Source organism: Kwoniella dejecticola, chromosome 7, assembly GCF_000512565.2.
Source record: "Kwoniella dejecticola CBS 10117 chromosome 7, complete sequence".
NCBI lineage: Eukaryota > Fungi > Basidiomycota > Tremellomycetes > Tremellales > Cryptococcaceae > Kwoniella > Kwoniella dejecticola.
Window position 1 is genome coordinate 1,794,638 of NC_089307.1, and position 12,942 is coordinate 1,807,579.

The 12,942-nt window shown below is 46.7% G+C and overlaps 5 protein-coding genes across 5 annotated transcripts; 2 read left to right on the forward strand and 3 right to left on the reverse strand.

Annotated features, from left to right (window-relative positions):
• Positions 1-356: 356 nt before the first annotated feature.
• Positions 357-1,888, forward strand: I303_106286 (uncharacterized protein; the record flags this gene model as incomplete). The annotated part of the gene is made up of 7 exons (XM_018409587.1): positions 357-417; positions 476-525; positions 582-663; positions 728-790; positions 853-965; positions 1,052-1,226; positions 1,353-1,888. The coding sequence occupies 7 exons, from the start codon at positions 357-359 to the stop codon at positions 1,886-1,888; spliced, it is 1,080 nt and encodes a 359-aa protein (XP_018261860.1).
• A 526-nt stretch (positions 1,889-2,414) lies between these two features.
• I303_106287 (uncharacterized protein) lies at positions 2,415-4,349 on the reverse strand (the record flags this gene model as incomplete). The annotated part of the gene is made up of 6 exons (XM_018409588.1): positions 2,415-2,665; positions 3,258-3,430; positions 3,510-3,635; positions 3,750-4,019; positions 4,096-4,116; positions 4,201-4,349. 6 exons carry the CDS (start codon positions 4,347-4,349, stop codon positions 2,415-2,417), a joined length of 990 nt encoding a protein of 329 aa, XP_018261861.1.
• Positions 4,350-6,522: 2,173 nt separating this feature from the next.
• On the reverse strand, positions 6,523-7,915 carry I303_106288 (uncharacterized protein; the record flags this gene model as incomplete). Its single annotated transcript, XM_018409590.1, has 4 exons — positions 6,523-6,797; positions 6,883-7,049; positions 7,375-7,656; positions 7,755-7,915. 4 exons carry the CDS (start codon positions 7,913-7,915, stop codon positions 6,523-6,525), a joined length of 885 nt encoding a protein of 294 aa, XP_018261863.1.
• A 1,592-nt stretch (positions 7,916-9,507) lies between these two features.
• I303_106289 (uncharacterized protein) lies at positions 9,508-10,854 on the reverse strand (the record flags this gene model as incomplete). The annotated part of the gene is made up of 6 exons (XM_018409591.1): positions 9,508-9,761; positions 9,835-10,004; positions 10,073-10,198; positions 10,261-10,554; positions 10,622-10,642; positions 10,706-10,854. 6 exons carry the CDS (start codon positions 10,852-10,854, stop codon positions 9,508-9,510), a joined length of 1,014 nt encoding a protein of 337 aa, XP_018261864.1.
• A 451-nt stretch (positions 10,855-11,305) lies between these two features.
• On the forward strand, positions 11,306-12,580 carry I303_106290 (uncharacterized protein; the record flags this gene model as incomplete). Its single annotated transcript, XM_018409592.1, has 6 exons — positions 11,306-11,451; positions 11,548-11,584; positions 11,706-11,881; positions 11,948-12,073; positions 12,141-12,316; positions 12,372-12,580. 6 exons carry the CDS (start codon positions 11,306-11,308, stop codon positions 12,578-12,580), a joined length of 870 nt encoding a protein of 289 aa, XP_018261865.1.
• Between the last annotated feature and the right edge of the window lie 362 nt (positions 12,581-12,942).

A 12,942-nucleotide genomic window follows, 5' to 3' on the forward strand; every position in this document is an offset into this window, starting at 1 on the left:
CATAGATCGCGTCTATGGTATCCGCTTGGTGACACGCACTGACTCATGACGCAACGATCATCACCATACCAAGCCACGTGGGTCCTCATTATTACCGTATTACCGTATTACCGTATGGTGGCGGCGTAGATAAGGGATAAGTGGATAAGTGGACCATTCCTTGGGTGTTTACGGCACTCGCTGTCGCTATTGATTTGATTAAGTCAGTCAAGTTTCATTACTTCATCGACATCATCAACATATTGTACACTTGCACTAAAACGATCATCGCACAGCTCGACAGCATCGTAGTCTGCTCACCTTCTTCCTCCTCACCGTCCTAGTTCCCACTCAAGCTTCATTCGAACCAGTATAACATGGCTTCTTCAGGTCCTCCAGTTGAGCTAGATCCAGATGAATTAGAGGAAGAAGCTTTCGGTCAGTCATCTATCATTCTCAAGAATGCCTCTGAGCTGTAGCTGATCAGACCATCCAGACTCCTCGTCACAAGCAAGCTCAACGGCTACTTCAACATTGACATGGATCGTAAGTATCCTGTCTCAAGCTTGTCGCCTGTCTGTCATTGACATACTTCAACGTAGAACTGGTACACATCTTTACCGGGTCACGACTATTTCTGCGATGTTCACGAAGACTTCATAGAAGACGACTTCAACTTGACAGGTCAGCTTCATGTTGCCTCGCCTCTTCGCGTCGACATGCACAAGCTGACGCTATGTTCTTCCAGGTCTACAAGCTATGGTACCCTTCTTCAAAGAAGCTCTGGAGATGGTATTAGACGTTGAGCCAGGTGAGCTGAGCGTATCGGAGATGCTAACCTGCACAGCTGATACGAAGTGACGTTTGACTCAGAAGAAGATTCATCAAAGATACCGGACGTATCGATAGTGGAGAGCTCGGCAGAATTGTTATATGGTTTAGTGCATCAACGGTTCATCTTGACGAAAGTTGGATTATCGTGTATGGTGAGTGGAGTTAGGCAGCTATACATCTGCTCTAGTATCATGTTTTCTTCTCCACATGAGCTGACTCTCAATGTGTCTCTATATAGGTCGAGAAGTACGAAGCAGGGCATTTCGGAGCTTGTCCCCGAGTATTCTGTCACGCAACACCAGTCTTACCCTGCGGAAGAGCCGATATGCCTGGGATAGATACCGTCAAGCTATATTGTCCGAATTGCGGGGATATATATACTCCGCCAAGTAGTAAATACGCCAGTGTCGATGGTGAGTCCTGCTGCGACATGAGCCAATACCTCATTGATCAACACCCCATTCCAATGGCCTTCGCAATGACCTTGACCTACGTATAGTATATAGTAAAGTACGCTAATCTTCCATGTCAAATCATAGGCGCTTTCTTCGGAACCACTTTCTCACCACTATTCTTCCAACAATACCCCGAACTCCTCTCCGCTCCTTTCTTCGCCACAACCCCCTCCTCCAATTCCGGTGCCGCTCAATCATCTTCTCGCGCTACTCCCGTCGATTCGCCCGCTGCAGCCCCCGTCGGCGGAGGAACATTCACCAATCCCAATCCGCACGGCGGGCAAAAAGCAGCTCTGGGCAGGGTATACGTACCGAGGATATACGGGTTCAAAGTATCGGAGAGAGCAAGGAGCGGACCGAGGATGAAATGGTTACGCGAACGACCGGAACGGTTTGACGAGTTGGATAAGGTAGATTGGAAGGGGAGATTCATATCTGATATCCAAGGTCAAGGTCAGACGAATGACGGAGACGATGAGTTGATGGCATCGCTAAGCAAGAAGGGAGGGGGAGGGCAAGCGAAAGGAAGGTTGTTTGATGATGAAGATGATGTGGTTGATGATGATGATGAGAGTGAAGAGGAGGAAGATAATGTTCCGCCGACGGCCGTTCCTGCATAGCGTCCAACCAATTACTGAAGGTCAGGGTAACCCAAAGTAGTTGTTGACGAGTCTCGGAAGGAACGAGATTTCAGACTTGAATGATAACGGCCGTTGGTTTTGATAGATGTATGTAGGTGTATGTACGAATCAATCACGAAGTTCGAAGTTCATGAGGTCCACCGAACCAGTGCCGAGTCCAAGGAGGCTTCCTGGAACAGCATATGACAAAATCGGAAAACCCTTTGAAAGTTCACCAGGTTAAACTTACAGCCGTAAGAGAGTGCCCCCCATATATCTGCACAATTGCATAGTACTGTATGGGAAAGTTATATGTTATTCTGGCATAGTATATATATTAAGACCAATAAGTTAGGAAAATGATAATGATGTGATATATGTACGGTATCATGCGGTCGCGATATCATGGAAAAAGCCGATCGAATGACTTTCCTGCTCTGGATGATCTCTCTAAATCACCAAGTCCAAATGAGCTGAAAAATGGATTGCTTTGGGAACGGAGGGAATCAACCCGTCCAAACTTAATTTACATGCGAGAGAAATGTCGCATCATCTCTTCAAATCGATGTTCCTCTTCTTCATGATCATGTTCTTCGTTGTGGTGATTGGAGTCGTGTGACTTGTAATCGAACTTGAGAAGGTCGTCATCCGGATCTCGGTTTTTGCAATACTTGATCAAGTCGTCCTGTAATTTACGGAGCTCCTTCTTCATCGGGGTCAAGGTCTTGTCAGTGTCGAGCTCATCAATCATACTCTTGATCTGAGCTAATCTTCTCACTGTATTGCGTATTGTATGTCGGAAAAAGTCTTGAACGTTTTGCGTTTTTGCACCATAGATGGCAATCTTGTATCATCCATAACACAAGTTTCTGTGAGCCAAGAGGCCATCGTCCTCGGCATGCCTCCTCACCAGACCAGCATGAACATTCCAGCTCAATTTGCTGGACTCTTTCAAGGTAAACATGGTGCCCAGAGCTAGACAAGCGCAGCAGCCGCTCTGTCACTGCCGCTTTGGTGCATGAAAATTAAGGTTTGTATGGGACGGCATATTCGGGTCAGAAGAATGGTGCTATATCTGCCCAAGCAATGCATCAATCACATGTTCCTGTAGGCAAAATATGTTTCGCAAGCTCTGTTCATCATATCAGTATGATTTGAGCCTCAGCCATACATACAAAAGTTTGTTGTTACAGCAGTCTGCATTTGATCACCTACGGTGTGAAAACACAAAACGTTCAAGACTTTTTCCGACATACAATACATATGTTCAGACAAGACAATCTCACATCAGCTTGAGAAGCATTCATGTAGTACACGCGATGTAAGAAGATCGTTGAAGTCAAGCCAGTCAAACGACAACGTGACTCACGAGCTCGTTGTAAAGAACCAACATCAATAGCAAAACGGATACCCAAGATACTCATTCCTGCTCTTTGTCCAATATCGAGTAATTTGAGTTTCTTCGCCTTTTTGAATCGATGCTCGTTGTTCTTGATCATATCGAGGATGGTAGCCATTATATTATTGAAGATCTTGCATTCCCTATCAGACCCAAGATCCATCATTACGTCAGCCCATGGTTCCAGATTGACCGGTGATCGGCCTAGCTGTCGTAACTCACATCACAGCAGTATCTCTTCTGGCTTCGTGCGTCGCAGGAAAGGCGTCCAGATGATAAGGAAGCATATGTGACCACGCAGTGGCGTATCCATGAAGGGCATCGATATGAATGCCTTCTCTGTGATTACTACATTTACAGCAGAATATCGTCAGCTCGAAATTACCGCCTCTCAGGACGAGCTCCAGCTACGTATCTCATAAATCCAGTAGGACTCACTCGTTCGCTACATCTTTCGCTCACTCTGCACCGATCATCTTAATGGGAAACTTTCGATTTGTCCATTCGGGCTCGTGATACTCTTGCCAAATCTTCCTCACGACAAATCTCCTAGGTAGATGTCCTTCAAATGATCCACCTGGCAGGAAAAATACATCTCTGATCACGATCAATCGAAAAGATCGTTTATTCTGCAAGTCAATGAGGGTATTGTCGTACTGGAGATCGTGGTCAGTTCGAATGATCGGATAAAGCTGATTTTTTCGATTCCTATCACCAATACCATTGATTGGGCTGATGTCAGCTTAATTGACTTCTTGGTATGAGATTACTGTATCTGATCCAGTCAATCGAGTGTGATTTGACATACTTGTAAGTCGTCTCATCATTGCTGTTGAGTACAAATAAAGTCATCGTCAGATTGAGCGTGTACAGTACACTCCAGCTGAGTTGAGTGGCGCACGAAACAGCTTACAGGGCTTCTTTAGGGAGACTGTCTTTACCAAGAGTACCTTGAATCAATTTCGCTTCTCTCGACGAATCGTCAAGCATGATATCCCAGCATGTCCAGAGCTCGGGGATGGTGAGCGGTCTTGCAGTTTTACGATCGTATAGATGACTCATCTTGGCTTCTGGTGTTTGAATGGGGAATGAGTGCGAACAGAAAGAGGACGATAGATTTCGTATAATGAAGAAGGATTTGCTGTGTTAAACAATGAGAGAAAAGGGATACAACATGGCCGAGTTGCCCAGTACAGTGTCTATGGATTCTGGGTGTAGTTGCGCCCATGCCTCGTCAAGTGGATCGTGTGGACCGTGCGCTGTGCAAGTGATATCCTCTCTGAGCTAGTTATTGGGAAGTAGTGTACTTTGTACTGTACCTGGCTTCGATCTGATGGCCCAAAGGATGTCTCATCTCCATCAAGACCGCCTAATAGATCACGCTTTGATCGAAGCCAAAGTTAAGGATAAAGTGCAGCGCTCTGATCGCCATTTTCCCTCTCCCGTCTTACTAGAAAGCTACTTGGATCATGTCTCATCTCTCACTCGTACACCAACTTGTCCGATCCTAGTTACGGAGTATTGCGGCATTGACTGGCAGTATGGCCAATCAGCAAGATCGCAAGAAACCCAGAGCTTTGACGATTCCTGAGATGTGGATATCTTGGGATCTCATGCTTGACAATCCGGTCCCACAAAGTAGACTGCTCGATGGTACACTTGGTAAAGATAGTCTCCCCAGCGCAGCTCTGTAAGTTGACCGCGTTAATCTGTTTTTCTGCATAATATTCCAATCCGATCAGGTTCTCGCTGATGATGTATGTGCTTCGAAGCAATGAGGAACGAGGTCATTCGTGAGCACTTTGTTTGCCCTAACTGTCCAACTATTGAACGACAGAAATATAATCCCGACAGTAGTCACGCTGACGTCAGCTCAAAATTTTTGGTAGCGACCGCAGACTTGATCGTTATCCAATCATTCGAACCGATTACGATCTCCAGTACAACCATGTTCTTATTGACCACCAGAATCAACGAGCTCTCAGACTACACATCATCCGAGATATTCTGCTTCTTCCTTTCGATCCTGTACATCTGGTATCAGCCATTCTTCTGAGATTTTCGCTCCGGCTTCTTTGGGCCTGCTACCACAGAGATGATTTCCAGTCTATCGATCTATCGGGAAAGCTTGCTAACGCTGAGATGGCAATGGGCAAGGCTGACCAGTGAGTGAAACATCATTTCTTCGAAGATTCGAAGATAAACCGAAGCTGACGAGACTTCGACAATTCAAGAAAGTATAATCGAAAAGACTATCAAGGTGCTCTTACCGGCTACGAAACCGCTTGGTGTAATCTTCTTCCTTATCATTTGGACGCCTTCCCCGCTGGGCAATCATTCAGATTGCAACTCGCTGCAATGTATGTCTAGTCTTACTGTGTTCTCATCATTCCGTCGCCACATACAGTATCACTGAAAAATTGGGCACATCATACTCATAGGGAATGCAAATTATTCAATAATATGATGGCCACTATCCTTGAGTGGACCAAATCGGACAACTTTTGGTCTGGACGCGTCACGAAGCTCGATCTCCTTCATATCGGTCTCAGAGCAGGTATGGCTATCCTGGGGATTTGTTTTGGTATGTCAGTTGGAGAGTTGCAGCAAGCTTGTAGGTCGTCCTCGCTAAGGCCCACACTGGCACTTGTCGTTGGGATTGGCGCGGATTCGCCTTCGTGGCAGTACGACGAATCGCCCAAATCCAAAGCAAGATTGACCAACTCGATAAGGCCAAGTCCATTCCTCTCACCAAGAAAGAGGTCAGAAAGCTGCATGATGGCTTGATCAAGTACTGCAAGAATCGAGATCCTGGAGAAGATCTACTTTGCCTGGATTACAAGGTTTGCAACATGCAAGAATGACTCGACGCTATGATGTTGAATGATTCTCGTCCTTCGGGCCACGACCGATCCTGCAAACACATAGCAGAAAAGTAGATATATCGCATGATCCGCAGGCAAGGTGTTGTAATCGAAACAATGAAATTGAAAGCCGTCCAGAAGGCACTCGGGTCTTTGTATTGATAGTTGGCAACAATGTTAATACTGAGTTGCTTCTCGCGTTAACATGCCTGAAGCGTAGAAATATATTTCCATGCACATGTCCATGTCTACAGTCGTCCGATAAGATCGTGATAAAGCTGGTATACCAAGTGACTTTAATTGTATAGAGTGTTCTCACAATAGGAATTAAAGATGAAGACATCCAAGCACGAGTCGTTGATGAATATTGATCACATTGCTTGAGGTATGACATTCTCCATTGCTAACGTATCCTCATCAGGGTATCGCTCAGTGATAAAGCCATGAACAGCGTAGTGCTGTCGACCCTTTTCCAGCTTGTAGTCTTCCTCTTCAAGTCTATGGTCATCGTCAGTCCTGTTATCAAAGGTCTTCTTGAGGTCAAGATTGAAGCGCTTAAATCGGGCTTGACTCTGTATCACCGAGTCGGTTAACGGATCTGAAGGGAGGCCCGCTTGCCTTTTGTACAAGTCATCTAGCTTATTGACTGAGAGACATTCTCAGCATACGCGAGTCAGCCCTCACATCCCAAATTACTACTTTCGTGATTTGTTTGGAGCATTAAGACTCACAGGCTTTCTTGAGCTGTCTGACCGTTGATCCGAACCTCTGCTCGACCAAGAGCTGACCTGCTGCGATTGCCAACCTATACGCGGTTTGCATGTCGTCTGACTTCATGCTCTCATCTCGAGCAGCAACGAAGGCACAGGACATCATGTTTGCGAGAATAACGTTTTCGCTAGGGTGCAGTTCATCATCATGTGAATCAGCCGTTCATCTGGGTTCAAGAGTGCGATTGGACACTCACATTTTACAAATACTCTTGCGCTCTTCACTTCCAGCTGGAAAGGCATCAATGTTGTAAGGGAGAAGCTGTCCTCAAGCTTTACCATACTGATGCCACGCAGTCTCCCAGTCTCTCTTGCGGAAGATACTGCATCAAGATGGAGTGAGGTTTTTATAGCAGATTACAACCTTGATCAGCTTCAATCACTTCCTCGTACGCCTGACTCTGGAGCATTGAGACTGCGTAGAGAAGTATCATGTGACCAGTAACTACTCACGCATTTGCTTCCTCTTTCATCTTGAAAGCTAATTCCACCTTCTCCGATACAGTCAAATCCTGTTCTGGATCGGTATGGGCTTTCTCCCATAACTCGGACCAGACCCCGTGCTGATGTCCGGGCCAGGGCATATACGATCCGTTTCTCGGTGCATAACTGACTACTGAGACGTTGATGACGTTCAGCTTGAGCCACCATCTCTCATGTCGCCACTCGAGTCGTATGGCTCCAGCCAGGTCGTAGTCCGTTCTTTGAGAAGGGAAGGTATTCTTGTTCAAGGCTCTACGATTGATGGACATGGACTGTGTCAATAGGACTGTTGAGAAAGACCGGTCAAGGGGTCGAGCGACTGTAGAGTGCAGTACAAAGGGGTTACGTACCTCGCTTTTTCAGGAAGTCCTTCCTCGGTGAGCATGTACTCCCCTTTGTATTTCCACATCTCTCGGTCGGGGCTCTTGATCATTGGCCAGCTATCCCAGAGTTCCTGGATAGTCAGGTATCTTGGGACATCCTGCTTATCATCTTGAGTATGAGTGCTCATGCTGAAGATGAAATATTCTCTCGCTTGATTGGCGAGGAGGTCAAATTGAGGAATGAGGTCAAGCGAAAGAGTAATAAATACTTGTACTTATGTATGTCATTTTGATCTTGACTCAAAGACACTTGCAGGCTGGAACTGTTTTCGCCTAAGTCTTCTAGCGTGACGAGTAAGTCGCCTACACCGCCTGTAAGTACGACGAATCGCCTGTACCTCGTCTTGATGCAGTCAGTTCTGCCTGCTTCTCTTGGACATGGACACAAAAAGAGGTTTGATCGATCTGCAACATGTGTGTGTGTGTGCCAAGGTGTGCTCGGACGAGCCATGTGGCGCCTAGTGTATGGCTATATACACGCGTATGTCACTGTCATGTCCTAGCATCAGCCCCAACAATCGAATGCCGTTGTGCAGGACCGAAACAGTTGGCAGTTGGGCGATGAGGGGAATTCCGGCAGGCGATGGATAAAGAACGGCTCCTGCTGCTGGTATTTTACCTCTCTCGGTACATACAGTAACTTATATTGTAACAAGATGATGGCATAATTTCACATACTGCTAATCTTTCCGAGGGTCCCTGTTCAACGCAATCGTACCAACATGCCTGGAGCCAAGCTGAGGGACGGTAAACAATAGTAGGCAAGAGAGCCAAGATGAGTCATTTCCTATTTGACAGTCTGTTATCCATATATGGGAGCGGAGCATTATCAGACCTTTTGCTTCTTGCTTCACTGTCATTTCCACTCTCTCATCACCATAAGAATATGCCATCGACCAAAGGAAGAATGCCTGTCAGATCGCTGACATTGTCGGAAATGTGGACTCTTGGCCCATTGTCAGACGTAACGGTCAATACATGATATCAGATGACAGCTTCTCGTTCAAGTGCTGGTGACTCGCTGAGACCTCGAGTGCTATTAACCTGTGTCGCTGTGTCCTTTACTCGAGACGGCGTCCGGCTGACCTTGTGTCAGGAAGGATGGTGTTTTTCAAAGCAAATCCAGCAACTCCGCTCTTATGGCAAACAAGGCTCAGGACGCTCACAGAAAGTGCGATGTCTTGATTTAGTAATTTCAATCCCGATATTTATCCTGCCATACGAACAAGCTATGTACACTGTGACAACAGCCATCTCAAAGCTCATTATGGTGTACGAAGACTTCGAGTCCATATCATTGGTGATGTTCTTCTTCACCACTGTGATCCCACCGCAGAGGACTACATGCTGAATTTCGATCAAGCATGGGAGAAGCTGCGAGCTCCTCGTCGAGAGGGTGCAGTTTTCGACAAGACAAGAAATTCGGGATGATGAAGAAGAGAAACAATGCGGGTTTGTCATGAGTCAAAACCTGTAATTGTCTGCCTGCAGATAGTCTGTAGTCTACGATGAAAAGATGAACGCGTATGTATCGCTTCCTCGAGCCGAGTAAGGCGAGCTCAGAAGATTGTGTGATTGCAGACTTTATTGTTGTACATGATACATATGTATGAACGATTTATACGATGAACTTTGTAATAGACCTTGGCTCGACATGAGTTGGGATACGAAAATGTAACTCATGGAACAGATGAAAATGTTGCTACGGGACAAAACATGTTTAAGCCCAATCGTTGACCAAGGTGGTCGAAGGGGAGACAGCTCTCGCCTCAGGGTCCAGGTTCAAGATGTCCAACTGATCACTAAAACTCATCTTCTTGTTGTCGAATGCCTCGAGTTTTTCATCGGGATCACGATCTTTGCAATAGATCTGATACCCTTCGTATAGATCTTCGAGTATCTTCGGAATGGGAGCGAGAGTGTTGTTCTTATCGACCTGACCAATCTGTTCTTTGAGTTTGTCAATTCTCCGGACTGATCGAGGATCAGCGGATACCCTCAATAGTACTGTACTGAATGTGGAAGAACATGTCAGAAGAAGGCTCACGAGCGCGTTGCATGAACCCAACATTCTTCGGGAAGCAAATGAACAGCAGTCCCATGCCTGCCCTATAACCGACGTCTAACATCTTGAGGATTCTAGTTGAGTCGCCAGGTGGGGTTATCTTGACCACTTCAAGCATAGTGGCCATAATGTCGCATGAGATATTGCACTCGCTACGATTATATGCAGTGATAGGTCAGCTCATGTGTGATCTTTGCCCCTTTGTAAGGGTCCGGCTTACAGGCGAGCAACTGCCAATCTTGATGCATGATTGGCGGGAAACGCGTCCATGTGGTATGGAAACAAGACCATCCACGCCAGCAGGTATCTCCAGAGCGCTTTGACGTGTTCGTGATTCTGGTGATAGCTACACGTAAGATCCTGTTAGTGTTGCAAGTCCGGTGACGGCGTATGGACCTAGCTGCTTACATGTTGGCACGTCCCTTGCTTTGTCCAGCTAAAGAAAGCCGCTTGGATAGCGTGAAAAAATGCATTGGGGAATCGTCGGATCGGAAATGGTCCCATAGATACTGGACGCACCCCTTGACTGCCCATGGTGCGCATGATGGAGATCCTGGAATATCTATTGGAAGAATGAGAAACCAAATATCGCGGATGACGATGAATCTATAAGAGCGAGCATTCTGATTGGCGATCAGTATATCGTTGTATTGAATGTCGTAATCAGTTCGGATGATAGGGTATTCCGAGGGAGCTTGGCCACTGAGGATATCAAGCGCTGATGTCAGCTCAAGCAGCGGCTTGCTCTTGACATACTGGTGTCACGTACGTGTATGGGTCGACTTTAACACTATAGACGTACAGTATCTTGTCAGCTTCTGGAATCTAAAGAGAGAAGTTTAGCTGTACTCACAGACACTCCTCCGGGAGACTTGCTTTACCAAGAGTGCCCTTGATCAGCTTTGACTCTCTTTCGGACTGATCAAGCATGAAATCCCAGCTTGCCCACAATTCAGGCATGTAGAGCGATCTAGGTTTCTTGCGGTCGTATAGATGGGACATGGTCGACAGCTGCGGGTGATTGCTTTATCGTTAGGCCTTTGTCAGATGCAAGAGAGAAAAATATATGACTGTGCGGTGATGAGAGAAGAGGAGGAGAAGGAGAAGATCATGAACGAGTTGGAATATGATATCGGGCGTTTAAATGATGTGTGCGATTCACCTTATCAGTCTGACGCCCGGACCTGTTGGATGAATCTCATGACTCGCTTTGTCATCTCCATCAATCAATGTACAATTTCTGGTCCGTGCGGTGCCGAGTGACGTTTTGATGGGAATTGTACAGTCAACAACACGTCAACCGCATCAATGCGTACCACGAGGGATGTTTACTTCTTTCTTTTTCTTCATTCTTACTTCTTCCTTCTCGTGTCTTTTTGCATCTCTCACTCTTACAAGACAGTCCTCAACGACCTCCCATCATCAAGCCCTTCACTCACTTAAGTGCTCAAAAATGAGCTACCTTCAGGACCGATCGACACCTCGAGCTTTGACTTTCGCAGAATTGCGAGTTAGCTGGGGATGTATAGTGGATCCGGAGAAGGAAAGGCAGGTCATCACGACACTTCAGGAGGATGATCTCTTGCCAAACGAGGCCAAGTAAGTGCAGTCTCGGGCACTTGCATGTGGATATCCGTATATGAGGATCGTCTCTGATGCTGTGCAAACCATGTCAGATATGATGTTTCGGTTCAGCGGTGCGATACCTTTTACCTTGAAAGACAAGGGGACGGTGAGCTGATGTCAGCTCACTGCCGTGCGATTCACTCCGTGGAAACGAAATCCCTACCGTTCATCCTGTCATCAGAACATCTTATACCCTTGTCAATACCAGTGAACTAGTGCAATGACAGAATTTCAGAGCCGTCAGAGTTTGCATCATGAGGAACATCTTCAACAACATCCAGCTGCCAGTGGGCACTCCCCAATTCGGCATAGTCGTCCCCCAGTGGTTGCAGGACCGACCCACTCTAGCATCTTTCGACGACCATCATGTCAAAGCGCAGCAGATCAAAGAAATAGGCAATCAGTGAGATGCTCACAATCGACTGCTTAGAACCCACATTGAGCTGTACTGACTTCGCCCTTTACACAGTCTGTTTCGACGAGGAAAGTTTGAAGAAAGTCTCGGAGCTTACGCAGAGGCCTGGGGTGCTCTCCTTCCTTATCATATCCACGCTTTCGCTTCGGAAGATATGAGAGTCCTTCTGTACGGCAACTGGTAGGTGCAGTGAAGTCGCACATCGAGATTCCGTTGAGCTGACGACCGCTTGCGCCATCCAACCTAGTGAAGCTAAAATTTTCAACAACATGGTGATCGCTCTTATGGAATGGTCGAGGACCGATGCGCAACTCGCTCCAGTATCCAAGATCGCTTTACTGAAATTGGCCCTGAGTTGCGGTCAGATCGTCACTGATCCGGCCCAAGCCGCTACCCTCGATGTGGGCACCATGTTCAAAGCCTGTGAGTCTATTACATCCTTCCCTGACCTCTGCTCGCTGATGACATCGCTGTTGAGCGCGACGAATGATCGAGATCGCGACCAAGCTTCAAGGATCCTCGCAGATTGCTATTAACGGGCACTACGCTCTCGACCACAGAAGCTTGGAGCACTACCGTTTCTTTGTGGAAAAGTTGAAAGACGCTCCGAAAGATAAGCTTCTGTTCGAATGGGACGGCTCGCTCCAGGATAAGTTTGTCCATCTGGCTAACAGTAGGGTTGTATGATGGGGAGCGCAGTATTGCCATTCAGGTGAGCTGCGATGATGATATCCAGGAAGAGGTGGACGAGATAGCGAATGAATGAATGCATCTGTATATTTCGTTTATTCACACATTTCGGGAACCGATCCCTTTCGGGGTTGACCGAGGAGCCTTTTCCTCCACCTAAACAAGCTTAACAACGCTAGTGTCGAGCACATGACCAGATTTCTAGTTCCCGGACAATGTTTAATCCGTCTTTCCCTTTCAACCCTTCACCCATCTTCAATCCACCCGGTATCCTCAATCCGAAGTACCGGATCCACTTGTCTCTCCCCTCTTATAAGCAGGCGTGATAGCTTTATACCCTCCGGTTCAATGTCAAATTC